Below are 19,124 nucleotides of genomic sequence, written 5' to 3' on the forward strand. Positions count from 1 at the left end.
ACCAGTACAACTTTCCTTTTTCTTGAAAAAGTTGAAAAAGTTTTTCAGTGCCTTCACCATTGTGGCAGTTGTAATGTTTTTACAAATGCTGTTGTAAGTGAAAGTGCAAATGTGAAAGTGAAAAGTCTCGGAGTGTCTCTGTGTGAAGTTCACTCTGTTCTGTCTTCTGATCGTCTGAAGTTCTGATCGTCTGAAGTTCTGCTGCAGGACTCACTTACACTTATAAACTTCTGCACTAAAGCACTTTACGTGTCGTAAAGCACTGACGACACGTCAAAGGAAGATTCCATCCACCACGGCGACGGCCCTAGCAACGCCAATGTTCCACAGTGACATCACGCCGGGGAAGAATGTTCCGCGGTTACCACGGCGACACAACGCTCTCACTCAACATGTGTTTAGAAAAAGAATAAACAGAAAATGAAGATAATAAGAGACATTTTCAGGAGCGTGTGATCATCAAGAAAGTTCACGCTCCTGTTCAGATTTGATTTACCACAAAAAGGTGAAAGTCACTGTAAAACTGTTGGCTGATGCGAGCGAGTTTGAACTGTGATGTTATTTGAGGGACGAGTTTAACGGCACAAATCAGCTCATCTGTTGGATTCCAGCGAAGGCATTTCTTTATGGGCAAATTTAAAAACAGACACTATTGAAGTGAAGAAGAAAAACCAGTGGAATCCCAATATTTGTGCGACTGAGCACAGACATGACAGACTGATCTGTGTCAGTGTTTGAAACTGTTCACGTCCATGTTTTAGAAGTGGATTTTCTGATGGATTCATGGGCGTAGACGAGTCTTTGTGCTCTTAAACTTGTTCTGATACAGCTCAACATCATTCTAAAGACATTCAATACCAGTTTTAATATCGATATATTGACGTAAAGACGCAGAATAACAATAAATGTCGCCTAAACAAACACAATTTAAAACCCACTTTTATATCGACAGCTCCAACTCCTGTTTTATCGATGTCATATCGGCCGCAAAAAAATCCATATCGTTCGAGCCCCACGTCAGGTACATGAAGACTTCAATTTTTCGACGACTTAGGGTTCGGTCAAGTGTTAACGGAGGGAAACAGGGGCAGATTTTTGACATTCAAATGTCTCTTATTCACAAACTAGAGGGACTATTGAAATAAGTCAAGTATCAGAGTAAAGTTAAACCTGTGAGATTCTTTCAAGTTGTTGACAAAAATTAAAAACTCATGTCGGTAACGGAGGGAATGAAATATGCAGCACTTTTTGGTCAATAAATCCAAACAGTGATAACTCTTGGTTCTCACTTACATATCCTTAACAAACTGGTTTGAATATTTGCTTCATATAGTTTTCTACCATATGGAACAAGATTAGGATGAAAAACCTCTGACTTTTTGACTCATGAGATTTTTTATTAAGAAAGTTCATGGTAACGGAGGGAAAAGTGACGGAGGGAAAACTGTGTAAACAAGTAGAAGGTGCAGGATTTTCAGTGTGGGGAAGTTTACTTTTAAAATGTACAGATTACAGATTACACACACCAACATGTAGTTTGTAACAGAATCCATTAAATTACTTAAAGTGAGTAATGTAATCTGATTACTTTGGATTACTTGATTTTCTGTAGAGAAACAAAGACGAGGAAATCTTCACATAAGAAGTTTTATCTGCTAAAAGAAAATAAAAAGCCCAGACTTTACTGAACCAAATTAAAAATATTATTGATAGAAGAAGAGACACGTCCACACAGCAGGATTTAGTCCTGTTCAATCCTGGTTTAGTCCTGGTTTAGTCCTGGTTTAGTTTCCGGCAATGACTGGAATAAAAAAAAAACAAACAAACAGGAAAATCCTGCCATATAATCCATTTATTTCAACAAAGTAACTGTAATCCAATTACCACTCACTGAAACAGTAACTGTAACTGAATACAGTTACTCATCATTTGTACTCTGATTACTCCGGTACATGTAATCTGTTACTCCCCAACACTGTCTATACATTTTCATTTTTACTATAACTTTTAAGAGCTTTATGTTGATTAGTTTTTTAGTTTTTATGTTTCTGTTTAAATTGTCGTATATATGGGGGGGGGGGTTAATTCATGTATTGAAATTTTTCTGTTGCATGTGAAGTTCTTTCTGTTGCATTTCAAATGTATGAAAAGTGTCATACAAATAAAGTTTGATTGATTGAACCTTCACCTTATCGTGGTGGAGGGTTTGATGCCCGAATGATCCCGGGAGCTATGTTGTCGGGGGCTTCATGCCCCTGGTCACCCAAGGCAAACAGGTCCGGGGGGACGGGTCAGACGAAGAACGGTTCAGAAGCCCCTATGATGAGTGTACGAGCAAGGCCAGTTACGTCGCCCGGATCGGCGTCACCGGGGCCTCACCCTGGAGCCAGGCCTGGGGTGGGTGCTCGCCAGCGAGCGCCTGGTGGCCGAGCCTCCCCCACGGGGCTCGGCCGGGCTCAGCCCGAAGGAGCGACGTGGGGCCGTCCTCACGTGGGCCCACCACCCGCGGGAGGATCCATATGGGGCCGGTGCAGAGAGATCTGGGCAGCAGTCGACGGCGGGGGCCTCGGCGACCGGATCTCCGGACATGGAGACTGTGGCTCTGGGGACATGGAATGTCACCTCGCTGGGGGGGAGGAGCCTGAGCTATATCTAGTCGGCCTCACCTCCACGCACAGTTTGGGCTCTGGAACCCAACTCCTTGAGAGGGGCTGGACTCTCCATTTCTCTGGCGTTGGCCGCGGGGAGCAGCGGTGGGCTGGTGTGGGGGGGGTGGGGCTGGTGTGGGGGGTGGGGCTGGTGTGGGGGGGTGGGGCTGGTGTGGGGGGGGTGGGGCTGGTGTGGGGGGTGGGGCTGGTGGGTGTGGTGTGGGCTCATTGCCCCACAGCTCAGCCGCTGTGTGTTGGAGTTCACCCCGGTGAACGAGAGGGTCGCGTCCCTGCGGCTTCGGGTCGGGGACAGGTCTCTCACTGTGGTGTCGGCCTACGGGCCGAACAGCAGTGCTGAGTACTCGAGTACCCGGCCTTCTTGGAGTCCTTGGGAGGGGTACTAGACAGTGCACCGACCGGGGACTCCGTTGTTCTCCTGGGGGACTTCAACGCCCACGTGGGCAACGACAGTGACACTTGGAGAGGGGTGATTGGGAGGAACGGCCTCCCTGATCTGAACCCGAGCGGTGTTTTGTTATTGGACTTCTGTGCTAGTCACAGTTTGTCCATAACGAACACCATGTTCGAGCACAAGGTCCATGAGTGCACGTGGCACCAGGACACCCTAGGCCGGAGGTCGATGATCGACTTTGTCGTCGTGTCATCTGATCTCCGGCCGCGTGTCTTGGACACTCGGGTGAAGAGAGGGGCTGAGCTGTCAACTGATCACCACCTGGTCGTGAGTTGGGTTCGCTGGCGGAGGAGGAAGCCGGAAAGACCTGGCAGGCCCAAGCGTGTAGTGAGGGTCTGTTGGGAACGTCTGGCGGAGCCCTCTGTCAGAGGGACCTTCAACTCGCACCTCCAGGAGGACTTCTCCCGGATTCCGGGGGAGGCTGGAGACATGGAGTCCGAGTGGGCTTCATTCTCGGCCTCTATTGTCAATGCAGCTGCTCGGAGCTGTGGGCGTAAGGTCTGTGGTGCCTGTCGCGGCGGCAACCCCAGAACCCGGTGGTGGACACCGGAAGTAAGGGATGCTGTCAAGCTGAAGAAGGAGTCCTATCGGGCCTTGCTGGCTCGGGGGACTCCTGAGGCAGCTGACAGGTACCGGCGGGCCAAGCGTGCTGCAGCCCGTGTGGTCGCGGAGGCAAAAACTCGGAGCTGGGAGGAGTTCGGGGAGGCCATGGAGGAGGACTATCGGACGGCCTCAAAGAGATTCTGGCAAACCGTCCGGCGCCTCAGGAGGGGGAAGCAGTTCTTCACCAACACTGTTTACAGTGCGGGGGGAGAGCTGTTGACCTCGACTGGGGACGTTGTCCGGCGGTGGAAGGAAAACTTTGAGGATCTCCTCAATCCCACCGTCACGTCCTCCGAGGAGGAGGCCGAGGCTGGGGACTCGGAGGTGGACTCATCCATCACCCTGGCCGAAGTCACTGAGGTGGCTGGCAAGCTCCTTGGTGGCAAGGCTCCGGGGTTGGATGAGATCCGTCCTGAGTACCTGAAGTCTCTGGATGTTGTGGGGCTGTCTTGGCTGACACGCCTCTTCAACATCGCGTGGCGGTCGGGGACAGTACCTCTGGACTGGCAAACCGGGGTGGTGGTCCCTCTGTATAAGAAGGGGGACCGGAGGGTGTGTTCCAACTATAGGGGAATCACACTCCTCAGCCTTCCCGGTAAGGTCTATGCCAGGGACTGGAGAGGAGAATCCGGCCGATAGTCGAACCTCGGATTCAGGAGGAGCAGTGTGGTTTTCGTCCTGGCCGTGGAACACTGGACCAGCTCTACACTCTCCATAGGGTGCTCGAGGGTTCATGGGAGTTTGCCCAACCAGTCCACATGTGTTTTGTGGATCTGGAGAAGGCATTCGACCGTGTCCCTCGTGGTGTCCTGTGGGGGGTGCTCTGGGAGTATGGGGTCCGGGGCCCTTTGCTAAGGGCTGTCCGGTCCCTGTATGACCGGAGCAGGAGCTGTGTTCATTGCCGGCAGTAAGTCAGACCTGTTCCCGGTGCATGTTGGACTCCGCCAGGGCTGCCCTTTGTCACCGGTTCTGTTCATTGTATTTATGGACAGAATTTCTAGGCGCAGTCAGGGGCCGGAGGGTGTCCGGTTTGGGGACCACAGGATTTCATCTCTGCTGTTTGCGGACGATGTTGTCCTGTTGGCTTCATCGAACCAGGACCTGCAATGTGCACTGGGGCGGTTTGACCCGAGTGTGAAGCGGCTGGGATGAGGATCAGCTCTTCCAAGTCCGAGGCCATGGTTCTCGACCGGAAAAAGGTGTCTTGCCCTCTCCAGGTGGGTGGGGAGTCTTTGCCTCAAGTGGAGGAGTTCAAGTATCTCGGGGTCTTGTTCACGAGTGAGGGGAGGACGGAACGTGAGATTGACAGGTGGACAGGTGCAGCGTGGGCAGATTGACAGGTGGACAGGTGCAGCGTCTGCAGTGATGCGGTCGCTGTATCGGACCGTTGTGGTGAAGAGGAGCTGAGTCGAAAGGCGAAGCTCTCGATTTACCGGTCAGTCTTCGTTCCTACTCTCACCTCTGGTCATGAGCTCTGGGTAGTGACCGAAAGGACGAGATCGCGGATACAAGCGCTCGAAATGAGTTTCCTCCGCAGGGTGTCTGGGCGTCTCCCTTAGAGACAGGGTGAGGAGCTCAGTCACACGGGAGGAGCTCGGAGTAGAGCCGCTGCTCCTCCACGTCGAGAGGAGCCAGTTGAGGCTCGGGCATCTGTTCCGGATGCCTCCTGGACACCTCCCTCGGGAGGTGTTCCGGGCATGTCCCGCCGGGAGGAGGCCCCGGGGAAGACCCAGGACACGCTGGAGGGACTATGTCTCTCGGCTGGCCTGGGAACGCCTCGGGGTCCCCCCGGAGGAGCTGGAGGACGTGTCTGGGGTGAAGGAAGTCTGGGAGTCCCTGCTTAGGCTGCTCCCCCCGCGACCCAGCCCCGGATAAGCGGACGAAAATGGATGGATGGATGAGAAAATGGAAGCTCAGCGCTGGACACTGACAGACTGGATCTTCACCAGAAGGACTGAAGAGGAGCCAGACTCACTGCACCTCACATCTGCCTCAGACTGAAGCTAAAGACAGAGGCTCTGAAGCTCCCACACTGCACACTCTATAAGAACAACCATCCATCTAATTGTACTGTGGTGGGAAACACAAGTTCAGTTTTAGTTTTAACAGTATGGTATGTGGCGACACTCGTCCAGGCTTTTACTCATAGAGCTTATATTTATTTTTTGCTATTTAAAAAAAAAATGCTTAGGGTTAGGGTTGACTCATGTCCTAAGATTTCTAATTAATGATTTAAATAAACTTGCTGTAAAAGTTTTATGTACAATTACAATGCAAATGCCGCTGGTGTGTTTTTAGGTTAGTAGGAAGTGGATCAGTGTTAAATCTAAAGCATATTCAGATTCAGATTCAGAAAACTTTATTGATCCCATAGGGCAATTCATTAGCAGTATCTCAGAGCAGTTCTCACTTCTCACACACACAAACAAACACACACAGTGCGTCAGTCCATTACAGTCCACAAGTGGAACTCAATAATACTCTACAAATTACAGAGCACAACATGCATTCAGATTTAGGCTCCTAATGAAATAATAAACAGATCCGGGGCAGATAACCCAGTTCTGAACGCGGATCCAAAATGGGTCCTGCACGGATCCGCGAGATACGCAGCGGATCAGCCGCACCTCTGCCGCGGATCCGGGCTTGTTTTTCCTGATCCGCAGCAGAGGCGTTTTGCGGATCCGCGGCGAATCATCGGGTGCATCCGCCACGGATCCAGCCCTAACCCTAACCCGAACCCGGGTACGTTTTGCTATGTGGGTAACCCTAACCCCTAACCCCCTAACCCCATAACCCTAACAAAAACAGAAATGTGTTTCATTCAAATGTGTTAATTTTATTGGTCAAATGCAAATATAACAACACTGAGCACATTTCTATAGTGACACTTTCTTATATGAACCTTTTAAAGTAGCTCCATGAACAAAATGCCTCTGAAACTATGACTATATGTACAATATACAAACATATGAATGTAAGACTCTGGCACATGGCAACATGTGACCTTTGGATACATTATTACATTACATTATTTACAACTTTGTATATACAGTCGTCTCTCACTATACGGTGGTTCACCTTTAAGAATTTCGCTGTTATGCGGATATTTTTTGGGTCCAATTTTGCATGTTTTTTTTTTTTTTTACAGTGTATGACTGCGTAATGCGTATTACAGGCGGGTAGTAATTACACACGGGTGGGTCAGGATTAAACCAGGACTAATCTTGGATTTAAGAGAGAGAACACCGAGCAGTTTGTCCACAAAGCGCAATCAGGCTCTTACCGAGGTGAGGTGCGGAGCTCTGCGCAGGTCCTTTCTCCTGCGGTCACCACTGAGCCTGATCTGACAGTGAGTCCTGTTCTGGTTTAGTCCTGATTTAGTCCTGGTTTACTCCTGTTTTAGTCCTAGTTCAGTCCAGGATTACTCCTTCTCTTCAGTCCTGGAATCAGTCCTGGGTTAGTCCTGGTTTAGTCTTGGTTCAGTCCATGGCGTAGGCAGCACAAAAGTTTGATATAACCTCGGGTTAACAGGCGAGTGCGGCGCTGTACTGCCTGGGTGCAGGTCTTCAAAAATGGAGCCGTGCAGGACTCTGCCCTGTAGGCTTCATTATGGAATAAATTAATCTTCGGTTCGTTATATAAAAGAAGGAGAAAAATAACATAAGGACGACAGCAGCAATAAGTTTTAAGAAGAATATTAAAAGGATTGCATCTGTCCTGTCTGAAAAAAAGTGTATAAAGTGTGTGGTGAGGGGTTTTACACACTTAAAACAGATAGAATAATTGTAAAATATAAAGTTGATACTTTGTGGATTTCACCTATCACATCTTATTTTTAGAACGTAACCCCCACGATAAATGATGGACCACTGTATATTTTAGAGTGAGAGAGATTTAAGAGTAGCAGAGGGCGTCGTTCTGTCGGACGCTCCAGAGGCTAAGACCTTCTATGATTTCTATGGGTCGTCTCATTTCAAACTAAACCAAAGCTCTTTGGCCTTAACAGGAAGTAGACTGCACCTGGATCCTGTGCATCAGAATCATTTCAAACCAAAGCCTCAAGTCTACGAACACTGTGCAATGTTTAATTTGAAGTGACTGGATTGAGTTTGTGAAACATTAGTAAAAGCTAATTTTAAAAAATGAAACACCAACAATAGAAGGATTATAAAAAGTGTCACTAAACAAAAGAACAAAACAGTGACTGTATTTACACAAATGGACTGAACATCCCTCACACCTGACCCGGTCTAAGTCCAGGACTCACACCTGACCTGATCTAAGTCCAGGTCTCAGGTGGATCTGAACTGGTCTAACTCCAGGTCCTCTGAGGTCCTCTCTCTGGTGCCCCTTCTGGCCCAAACCTGAAACAACAGGACAGAGCACATCCACAGGTCACAAAACCAGGACCACAGACTGAAAAAGTGTTCGTGACGACACCCACAGCATTCAGCTCCAAATGAAGCTCATCGGGGCTAGCAGTTACAGCGACTCATCTGGAGCCTGATTGGTTTGTTAATGTTCAGATCTGATTTGGGACAAAAAGTCTAAACCCCAGGATCATGTGGAGCAGGTTCAGAACAATATCTTAAGGTCAGAGTGAGGAACCTGACAGCAGCAGGTCCAAAGAGAGGGGCCGCGATTTTTACACACAAACAGAACTGGAGCCAGAGTCCATGGTGCCCAGTCACACCCATGAACACTTCCTGTTTGGAGCCTGGCAGCTAAAAAATTAGACACAGATATGTACAGTATATGGTCTAAACCAGGACTAAATTAGGCCTAAACCAGGTCTAGAGTCAGTACCTTGCAGTAGTAGTAGGACATTGGGAGGATGTACAGGAGCTTCAACAGAAGAATCACCACGACTCTGATGATCAGGTCTGAGTCTGACTCTGCAACACAAAAGAACCCAGATCAGACCAAGACCAGGACCCAGACCAGGACCCAGACCAGGACCCTCCCCTGAGTCTGTGTCTGGACATACCTCCCACAGAGAGCTGGAGTGTGTGGCTCTGAGAGGAGAAGTTGTGGTTGAACACCTGCAGGAGGTAAACACAGATGTAGTTTCCTTTGTGGGCGTGATCAGCGTCAGAGAACAGGAAGTGGGCGGAGTGATTGACGGCGGGCAGGGTGCGGTTCTGAGCGGGGGGCGCGGCGGGAGAGAGGAGCCGGAAGGAGCCTCCCGGGTACTGTGGCTCCACGGAGCATTTGACCCTGAACTTTGAGCCCAGCTGCACCCGCACCCCCTGAGGCTGGAGCTCGGACGCCCCGTCACTCACAGACACGGAGATGATTGGACGATTCAGGAGCTCTGTGGAGACACGTGATTGGACACATCAGTCTGTGTGTGTGTGTGTTTGTGTGTGTGTGTGTGACATTTCTCTGGGGCAACTAGAAAAAACATCATCATCATCAAACATAAAACTGTAAAATTAGACTTTTACCTGAACACACCACCTTCACACCCTGGGAAGAGGAGGATGAATCATAGATACATCCTCTCACTGAAGACTTCAACACACAGTCAGGTCTAACCCTCCACACACGACTCTGTGGAAAATCATTTCTCTTTTCTGTGTGAACAGCAGAGCCACAGTCCAGTTGTCTGCACACAGCAGCTGTGTTCGCCTGGTACCAGTTGCCGAATAATCCAGAGGGATCCACTCGTCTCCACTCTCCTCTGAATCTCACCTCCACAGTCCCAGCACAGCGACTGGCTCCTCCCACCAATCTGACCGTCTCTGAACAGACAAGAGACAAAGTGAAGCCCCGCCCCTTTACCTGAGCAGTGAAGCCCCGCCCCTTGAATTGAGCAGTGAAGCCCCGCCCCTTTACCTGAGCAGGTGAGGTTGACAGTGGCTCCAGAGGAGCAGGTGCTTGAGTTGGAGCGGGGACAGTCCATCAGAGCAGACTCATGTCCCTCACAGTGGAACGTCTGCCCCAGAGGAGAGAGCGCCCCCTGGAGGAGAGAAGGAGCCCCACAGTCCAGCTCCCTGCACAGCACCTCTGCCCCCCGCTGGTCCAAGTCCCCGTCACAGACCCCGGTCCAGGACCCGTCCCAGATCTGCACTGATCCTGAACACAGACCGGACCCCGAGACCAACCGCACCGAGTCTGTGGACACATGTGACATCATCACTCTGAACCAATAGGACGCACACATGTGTGACATCATCACTCTGAACCAATAGGACGCACACATGTGACATCATCACTCTGAACCAATAGGACGCACACATGTGACATCATCACTCTGAACCAATAGGACACTTGTTGTGTTCATCACACACAGCGGTGAACAGGTTGTGCACTGAGCACAGGTTTGCGTGTTTCTGGTTTTATGACGTTCAGTGAAAGATTTGAGATTTTTGATGGGAACTGTTACTGAGCCTTGCTGCAGTCAGGAATTTAGTACAAATAAACCTCCATTTATAAACCCAACGTCACGGCAACACCAGGAGCAGAGAGTCATCCGCGGTCACCAGGAACAGCCACAGGGCCCAGGGGAGAGATGAGGCCCAAGCACCAACCCTCCACCAGGAGCCCACGGGACAGACCTCTGCTCCTGATCGAGAGGGCTTCTACAGAGGAAACACTGGAAATCCTAAAAGTGATGAAGGAATATGAGTTAAAGCCCTAGACCCTGGAGGAGCATGTGTCCACACTCAGCATAAATGTTCTGAGAGGATGTGAACCATATGTGAACAGCACCGGAGAGGCCGAGGTGTTTTAGGCGAGTTAAAAGAATAGTGTGATCTACTGTGTCAAAGGCAGCACTCAGATCCAGTAGAATCAACATGGTCACCTTTTGTCAATCATAATTTTTTCTAAAATCATTTTAAATTTTTGCCAGGGCGGTCTCGGTGCTGTGGTTCACCCTAAAACCAGATCGATTTTTTTCAACACTGTTGTGATCATCTAAAAAATTATTTAATTGGATAAAAACAAGTTTTTCTAAAATTTTTCTTAAAAACAGTCAGACACTGGTCGATAGTTTTTAAAATCATTAAAATTTTAATTGCTCTTCTTCAGCAGGGGCCTCACCACTGCAGATTTGAAGACAGAGGGAAAGACCTCATCTGAAGAGAGAAGTTCATCATCATTAAAAGCTCATCCCTAAAAGATCCATCAAATGACTTAAAAAATGGTGTGGGGATTGGATCTAAAAGACAAGAGGTGGACCTCACTGAGGACAAAACTTTGTCCAACATCTCAGCGTTAACCAGGACAAAACTGTCCAGTGTTTCCTCTGGAGCAGCCAGACACTCAGATGTGTTAAAAACAGAACTTTGATAAGATAAAATATCACATCTGATAGTGTTTCTCTTTCCCATGAAGTGGTCTGCAAACTGCTCACAGAGAGAGTCAGTTGGTGTTAAGTAAAATGTGCTTAAATCAGGGTTTAAAATGTTGTCAATGGTTGAGAAGAGGACCTTAGGATTATTTTTGTGATTGGTAATTATTGTGGAGAAATTGTGGTTTCTAGCATTTCTTATTGCAGAGTTGTATGTCCGTTGTTGATCACTGAATAATTGGTGTTTTTTGTAGTTTTGTCTTTTCTCCATCTGTATTCTACCCTTCTGCACTCTCTCTTGGATTTTGTTCAGCTCTTCATTTCTCCATGGGGGTTTTAGTTTGGTTTTGATGTTTTTATTTCTGAGTGGAGCCACCAGATCCAGAGCTGACCGTAGTTTACTGTTAAAATTGTCAGTAATAAAATCACAAGGGGCAGGTAAAACCATTGGGGGATTTTTATCTAAAACTTCAATAAAATGTGCAGCAACTTCAAGGTGAGACAGTGCTTCCTCACAGTTCTCACAGACGTCTCCCGCTGTGTGAAAACAGTTACGTTAAAAAACACACAGTAGTGGTCAGACACAGTCAGGTCAACAACAGAGACACACTAGTGGTCAGGACCCAGGTGATGACCAGATCTAGAGTGTGTCTCTGTTGGGAGTCGACTGTGTGACATGTTGAGTAAAATCCATATATTTAAAAACATTTAAACATTTGATTGCAACGGGGTCTAAAAGGTTCTCTATGTGCAAGTTAAAATCACTGGTTATAATAATTGTATTAAAGGAATTGTGTAAAATAGATAAAAACTCAGAAAACTCACTGATAAAAAGAATGCATTTTTTTGGTGGTCTGTAAACAGTGACGCAACATTTCAGGGTTGCTAAAAACAATTGAGTGATGTTCAAAACTTATATCTGTGCCATAGTTGCCATAGCGACCAGTGTAAATGTCCCGTCTCCTCTGATGGTGCATGTGCACAGGGACATGAGTATCCTGGTTTCTCTGAGCTCATGGAAACACTCTGTCCAGAACAGTGTCATAACCGGGATCCTGCTGCACATGTAAACACACTGACACTTCCACTTTACAAATGAAACACATTTAAGACAAAAGCAGCTTTATTTTCTCATCTATGATGTCATCAGAGACACAACTTTGTCTAAACGGATCTTTTATGTAGAATCCATTTACAACAAGAATCAAACACACACACTCCCAGCATCGTCCATCACAAACACACAGGTTTACTCCATCTCCAGAGAATCAGCAAAGAGAACATGAGACAGTCTGTCACTGTCACTGCTGCACACAATCTACAAGATTCAACTATTAAAGCAGAGCTCTGCTGCAAAATTGACTTTTCACACATTTAACCATGTCACACATGTTTCCTTTCTTCTATTTGGACACATTCAACCTGAACATTTACAAAAACACTTTTACCTGAACACTTCACCTCCACACCCGAGGAAGAGGAAGAAGATGAACCATCGACACATCCTCTCGCTGAAGACTCCTTCATGCATCCAGATGAGATCTCCCACGCAGGACTATGTGGAAAATCACGTCTCTTTTCTCCATAAACAGCAGAACCACAGTCCAGGACTCTGCACACAACAGCTGCAACCTCCTGGTCCCAGTGGTCAAAGTTGTCAGACATCCGTCTCCACTCTCCTCTGTGGTTCACCTCCACAGTCCCAGCACAGCGACTGGCTCCTCCCACCAACCTGAGCTCTGAAGAGACAAGAGACAGAGTGAAGCCCCGCCCCTTTACCTGAGCAGTGAGGCCCCGCCCCTTTACCTGAGCAGTGAGGCCCCGCCCCTTTACCTGAGCAGTGAAGCCCCGCCCCTTTACCTGAGCAGTGAGGCCCCGCCCCTTTACCTGAGCAGGTGAGGTTGACAGTGGCTCCAGAGGAGCAGGTGCTTGAGTTGGAGCGGGGACAGAGCAGACTCATGTCCCTCACAGTGGAACGTCTGCCCCCTGGAGGAGAGAAGGAGCCCCACAGCCCAGCTCCCTGCACAGCACCTCTGCCCCCCGCTGGTCCAAGTCCCCGTCACAGACCCCGGTCCAGGACCCGTCCCAGATCTGCACTGATCCTGAACACAGACCGGACCCCGAGACCAACCGCACCGACTCTGTGGACACATGTGACATCATCACTCTGAACCAATAGGACACACACATGTGTGACATCATCACTCTGAACCAATAGGACGCACACATGTGTGACATCATCACTCTGAACCAATAGGACACACACATGTGTGACATCATCACTCTGAACCAATAGGACACTTGTTGTGTTCATCACACACAGCGGTGAACAGGTTGTGCACTGAGCACAGGTTTGTGTGTTTCTGGTTTTATGACGTTCAGTGAAAGATTTGAGATTTTTGATGGGAACTGTTACTGAGCCTTGCTGCAGTCAGGAATTTAGTACAAATAAACCTCCATTTATAAAACCAACGTCACGGCTCTTTTGAACTCAGTGGAAGCGTCCAACTGGTGTGTCTGGGACCTGGACAGGACCTGCTCCCTGCTGCACGAAGCTCCTGTGGTGTTGGAGTTTGCTGAGTTTGCGTCACAGACACAGGGGCGTTGGATTCAAATCCACTGAGTGTGTTCACATGTGCTCAAGTATCTCAGTCAGTTTGTGTGTGTGTGTGTGTGTGTGTGTGTTACACTCCTCTGGAGCAACTACAAAAAATATCTGAGAGACATCAAAATGTAAGATCAGATTTTACCTGAACACATCACCTCCACAGCCCAGGAATTGGAGGAGGATGAACCCCAGACACATCGTCTCACTGAAGACTTCTTCACACAGGTAGATGTGACCCTCCACACACGACTCTGTGGAAAATCATTTCTCCTTTGCCCATAAACAACAGAGCCACAGTCCAGGTCTCTGCACACAGCAGCTGTGGCCTCCTGCTCCCAGCGGTCATAAGATTCCACTCGTCTCCACTCTCCTCTGAGTCTCACCTCCACAGTCCCAGCACAGCGACTGGCTCCTCCCACCAACCTGAGCTCTGAACAGACAAGAGACAGAGTGAAGCCCCGCCCCTTTACCTGAGCAGGTGAAGCCCCGCCCCTTTACCTGAGCAGGTGAGGTTGACAGTGGCTCCAGAGGAGCAGGTGCTTGAGTTGGAGCGGGGACAGTCCATCAGAGCAGACTCATGTCCCTCACAGTGGAACGTCTGCCCCAGAGGAGAGAGCGCCCCCTGGAGGAGAGAAGGAGCCCCACAGCCCAGCTCCCTGCACAGCACCTCTGCCCCCCGCTGGTCCAAGTCCCCGTCACAGACCCCGGTCCAGGACCCGTCCCAGATCTGCACTGATCCTGAACACAGACCGGACCCCGAGACCAACCGCACCGAGTCTGTGGACACATGTGACATCATCACTCTGAACCAATAGGACGCACACATGTGTGACATCATCACTCTGAACCAATAGGACGCACACATGTGACATCATCACTCTGAACCAATAGGACACACACATGTGTGACATCATCACTCTGAACCAATAGGACGCACACATGTGACATCATCACTCTGAACCAATAGGACACACACATGTGACATCATCACTCTGAACCAATAGGACACACACATGTGACATCATCACTCTGAACCAATAGGACGCACACATGTGACATCATCACTCTGAACCAATAGGACACACACATGTGACATCATCACTCTGAACCAATAGGACACACACATGTGACATCATCACTCTGAACCAATAGGACACACACATGTGACATCATCACTCTGAACCAATAGGACGCACACATGTGACATCATCACTCTGAACCAATAGGACACACACATGTGACATCATCACTCTGAACCAATAGGACACACACATGTGACATCATCACTCTGAACCAATAGGACACACACATGTGTGACATCATCACTCTGAACCAATAGGACACACACATGTGACATCATCACTCTGAACCAATAGGACACTTGTGTTCATCACACACAGCGGTGAACAGGTTGTGCACTGAGCACAGGTCTGTGTGTTTCTGGTTTTATGACGTTCAGTGAAAGATTTGAGATTTTTGATGGGAACTGTTACTGAGCCTTGCTGCAGTCAAGGCTCAGTAAATGTATAAACTCAACATCACAGCTCGTTTGGACTCACACAGCGCCCCCTGCTGCACAGCGCCCCTATGGTGTTGGAGTTTGCGTTGGATTCAAAGTCGGAGTGGTTTAGTTTCAAATTCACTGAGTGCGTTTACATCTCTGTCTGTCTGTTCTTAGTGGAATGTGTATAAATCTTTGTTGTTGTAAATCAGTTAAAAAGTCTTAAATGATCAAAGATGCTCCATGTTTATCTTTTGTCATATCTGTGCCATAGTTGCCATAGCGACCAGTGTAAATGTCCCGTCTCCTCTGATGGTGCATGTGCACAGGGACATGAGTATCCTGGTTTCTCTGAGCTCATGGAAACACTCTGTCCAGAACAGTGTCATAACCGGGATCCTGCTGCACATGTAAACACACTGACACTTCCACTTTACAAATGAAACACATTTAAGACAAAAGCAGCTTTATTTTCTCATCTATGACGTCATCAGAGACACAACTTTGTCTAAATGGATCTTTTATGTAGAATCCATTTACAACAAGAATCAAACACACACACACTCCCAGCATCGTCCATCACACTTTTACCTGAACACTTCACCTCCACACCAAAGGAAGATGTGTATGAACCAGGGACACATTCTCTCACTGAAGACTTCTTCACACAGGCAGATCTGACTTCCCACACACGACTCTCTGGAAAATCATATCTCTGTTCTCCATAAACAGCAGAACCACAGTCCAGGTCTCTGCACACACCAGCTGTGTGCTCCTGGTCCCAGTATCCAACGAGCCTCAGTCGTCTCCACTCTCCTCTGTGTTTCACCTCCACAGTCCCAACACAGCGACTGGCTCCTCCCACCAACCTGAGCGACTCTGAACAGACAAGAGACAGAGTGAAGCCCTGCCCCTTTACCTGAGGAGTCAAGCCCCGCCCCTTTACCGGACTCCGATGTGAGGGAGGTTGTGGGTTAGACTCCTGATGTCTGTGAGTGGAGAGTGTGTGTGCTCCCTGTGTTACTGTGGCAGAGTGGTTAGCCTGTTGTGTGAGTGTCTTTACCTGAGCTCTTGTCTTCTGTCAGGACCCCTGCACACACAAGAGACATGTCACATAATGTGTGTTGGTCAGTGTGGGCGCACAGGTTCATGTGGTCAGTGTGATGGAAACAGAAGCTGCTGTGGTCCAGTGGGATCAGGCTGTGGTTGAGTTCAGAAACTCTTGATTGTGAATCAGATGATTTCAGAGCTGGGACATAGTTTGAGACTCACAGGAGCCAGTTCCCTTCAGACTGAAGGAGCCGCGCTGTGGGGCCAAAAGCACTTTGACTAATAAATGTGAAACAAACACAGACTGAAACCAGAAACCGTGTTGGAGCAGTGTGTTCTACCACAGCTCCACCAGCTCCTTCAGCCTGGTCTGTGTCAGAGTCCAGAGTCTGAACAAGGACCAGCCCACATGGACTCAAGGGCTGACCACACTTTAGTCCTTGTTCAGTCCTGGTGTAGTCCTACTTTAGTCCCGCTTTAGTCCTGCTTTAGTTCCGCTTTAGTCCCGGCTCAGTCCTGTCCAGTGGTCAGAGGGTCAAAGATATTTTTAAAAGTAAAAATTGAAAACGGGTTTAGTGTCACACTCGGGTCAGTGATGTGATGTTGGCATTTTGTGCCCAGAAGCCACAACTTATCTAGTTATTATTATACACATGTTTAAATTATTTAAATCAACATGTTTTATTTCACTTTAATTGTACAAATACACATTTGAAAGAAGAAACTCAATTTAAAAGAAAACTACAGGTCGAAGTCTCAAAATGTCATTCAGTGACTCGAGTCACACACACAGAAGGAATTTTTGTTTGCACAAATTATAAAAATGGACAAAATCAAACTTTTCTCTGTGCGATCATTTTAAATCAGTGACATGAAACATATAAAAGTATGTTCAACATGAACACAAAATAACTTTAAATGTTTTAAATAAAGTCGTCCCCATAAGTTTATTTCATCGTCATTCAGTAAAACCGAAAGACATTTTCAATACTCTGTGACATCACTCTGTGACATCACTCTGTGACATCACTCTGTGACATCACTCTGTGGACCCTGCAGGACTCTGAAGTGTACACAAGTCTCAGATTTGTTAGTTTCTTAGTTTTTGTTGGTGGCGTTTTTGTCGTAAAAAATTCAAATGTCACAGTTTTGGACATAAAAACCAGTAAAACTTTGAAATTGTGTTTAAATCTGTTCTAATTTTCAAATCTTCCATTGGTGTTGTTGGTGTGAGGTTCAACACTGACACTTTTGTTTCTCTGATGGATAAAGTTTAACCAGTTTAGAATAAAAATGTTTAGAAACAAAATGTGTTAAACAGACCTGAGCCTCTTGATGGAACATGAAACATTTAACTGAAATATCTGCATTTATTTTACAGTTTTATTTGTATTTTTTACTATACAAATAAAATTACATTTGCGACAATATTGAAGTCATAATTTTAATTTAAAATGTAAAATAATCACATAAATAAAGGAAATTAGGTTAGGTCAATTCATTAGTGATTATTCAAAATGCAGTTGGACAATAAATATATTACAGTCTTTACACAGATGCGGTTTGTGTGATTTATTTGATTTGATTTTTTTTGTGTTTCAGTTGAACCGTCATTTGGTTAAAGGGCAGATGTCAAGGGATGAAATGCTGAGATTATACTGACATGTATCAATAAGTTAATAATAGCTTTTTACAAAATAACTTAAATTTAAAGAGGGAAAGTGTTAACATGCTTAAGTTTGATACAATTTTGTTGTGTTTTACTCTTTTTAGGAAAAAAAAGGTACCACAGGCGGGAGTTAATGCTGTGTTGGGGCAAATTGTGAACATTTTCAAAACTTTAAGAAAAAAAAAACAAACAAAAAAACATTTTTATTGGCTTGTTTATTTGTAGATTTCAGTTTGTGTTTTCATAATTTTCAGTAATATAAATTATTTTAAATTTAATAAAATTTTAACAATGTCATTTTTAAGATATGTCTTGCTTTAAATGCAGAAAAAATGTTTTTAATCAAAGTTTTTTTCTAGGGGCAAATATAAAATAAATATATGTAAGAGGAGTGGCCTCTGACCTATGGAAGATGTGAAATCATGGCTATTGCCATGATATCTTACAAAGTTTGGACAACAGCCTCTGACAGGGGTGAACTTTGTTGACACTCTGCCCTTCCCCCACTTGCTTGAACCTCCTGATCTCAGACCTGTCGCCCAAGCAAGATTTACTGACCTCATGCACTCCACATCTCAAACCAATAGACTTTCTCCAGAGAAAGAAAGGAATGAAATTAAATTCACTCAATGAACTATGGCCAGTGTGTTTAATACAGATTTTGTAAATGTCATGTGAAAACTTTCTTTGTGTAAAACTGTTAATGTACATAGTGTGTAATATTTGAGCTACGTCATAACCCCCCCCCCCCCGCACCTTCAGATCAATTGTTTAATTAATAATTAATTAATTAATTAACATAGGTAATTGATTAAATTGGATTGGTAATATTTCTCAACATTTGTTGAGTGGTGCCACAAATTTACTTCTAGTCAGAGCCAAACACTCACAAAGTCCATGTGAGTCCAGCTGCTTTAACTTAGAACTCCTAAATTCTAACCCTAACATCAACCCCCCCCCCCCCCCCCCCCCCACATCACGGTATCACAGTATCACGCTGTGAGCCCATGGACATTTCTCCTACATATTTTGGTGCCAGCGTGGGGCCAGATGTACTTACACTACATATACAAGAAAATCTACACATTTTGTATGCCATTATTTTTTCATTGTTTGAGCATTTGAAAACTGCAAAATGTCATTGACCCACAGACACACAATTCACTTACCCAAACTGCAGATGGACCAGACCAAGAACAGGGCTGTGAGGGCCATAACCACGACCAGGACTAAACCAGAACTGAACCAGGACTAGACCATGGCTGAAAATGGC

At 46.7% G+C, this 19,124-nt stretch overlaps 2 protein-coding genes across 2 annotated transcripts in view; both read right to left on the reverse strand.

The window, feature by feature from the left end:
* LOC129410898 (proline-rich transmembrane protein 1-like) overlaps positions 1–2,877 on the reverse strand; it is a 6,151-nt gene extending 3,274 nt beyond the window's left edge. The window contains exon 1 of the mRNA XM_055159871.1: positions 2,734–2,877. Coding sequence (XP_055015846.1) covers positions 2,734–2,877 — 144 coding nt within the window. The remainder of the gene's footprint in view (positions 1–2,733) is intronic.
* A 3,770-nt stretch (positions 2,878–6,647) lies between these two features.
* On the reverse strand, positions 6,648–19,124 carry LOC110153166 (scavenger receptor cysteine-rich type 1 protein M160-like). Its single transcript, XM_055159872.1, has 13 exons — positions 19,021–19,124; positions 16,196–16,222; positions 15,724–16,011; positions 14,130–14,408; positions 13,774–14,061; positions 13,007–13,164; positions 12,911–12,965; positions 12,472–12,762; positions 9,565–9,843; positions 9,174–9,470; positions 8,714–9,040; positions 8,533–8,621; positions 6,648–8,090 (listed from the first exon to the last, which is right to left on the reverse strand). Exons 1-13 carry the CDS (start codon positions 19,064–19,066, stop codon positions 8,019–8,021), a joined length of 2,496 nt encoding a protein of 831 aa, XP_055015847.1. The 5' UTR covers positions 19,067–19,124; the 3' UTR covers positions 6,648–8,018.

This window comes from Boleophthalmus pectinirostris, unplaced genomic scaffold (assembly GCF_026225935.1).
Source record: "Boleophthalmus pectinirostris isolate CB_2022bp ecotype Guang Dong unplaced genomic scaffold, ASM2622593v1 HiC_scaffold_2825, whole genome shotgun sequence".
Taxonomy (NCBI): Eukaryota; Metazoa; Chordata; class Actinopteri; order Gobiiformes; family Gobiidae; genus Boleophthalmus; species Boleophthalmus pectinirostris.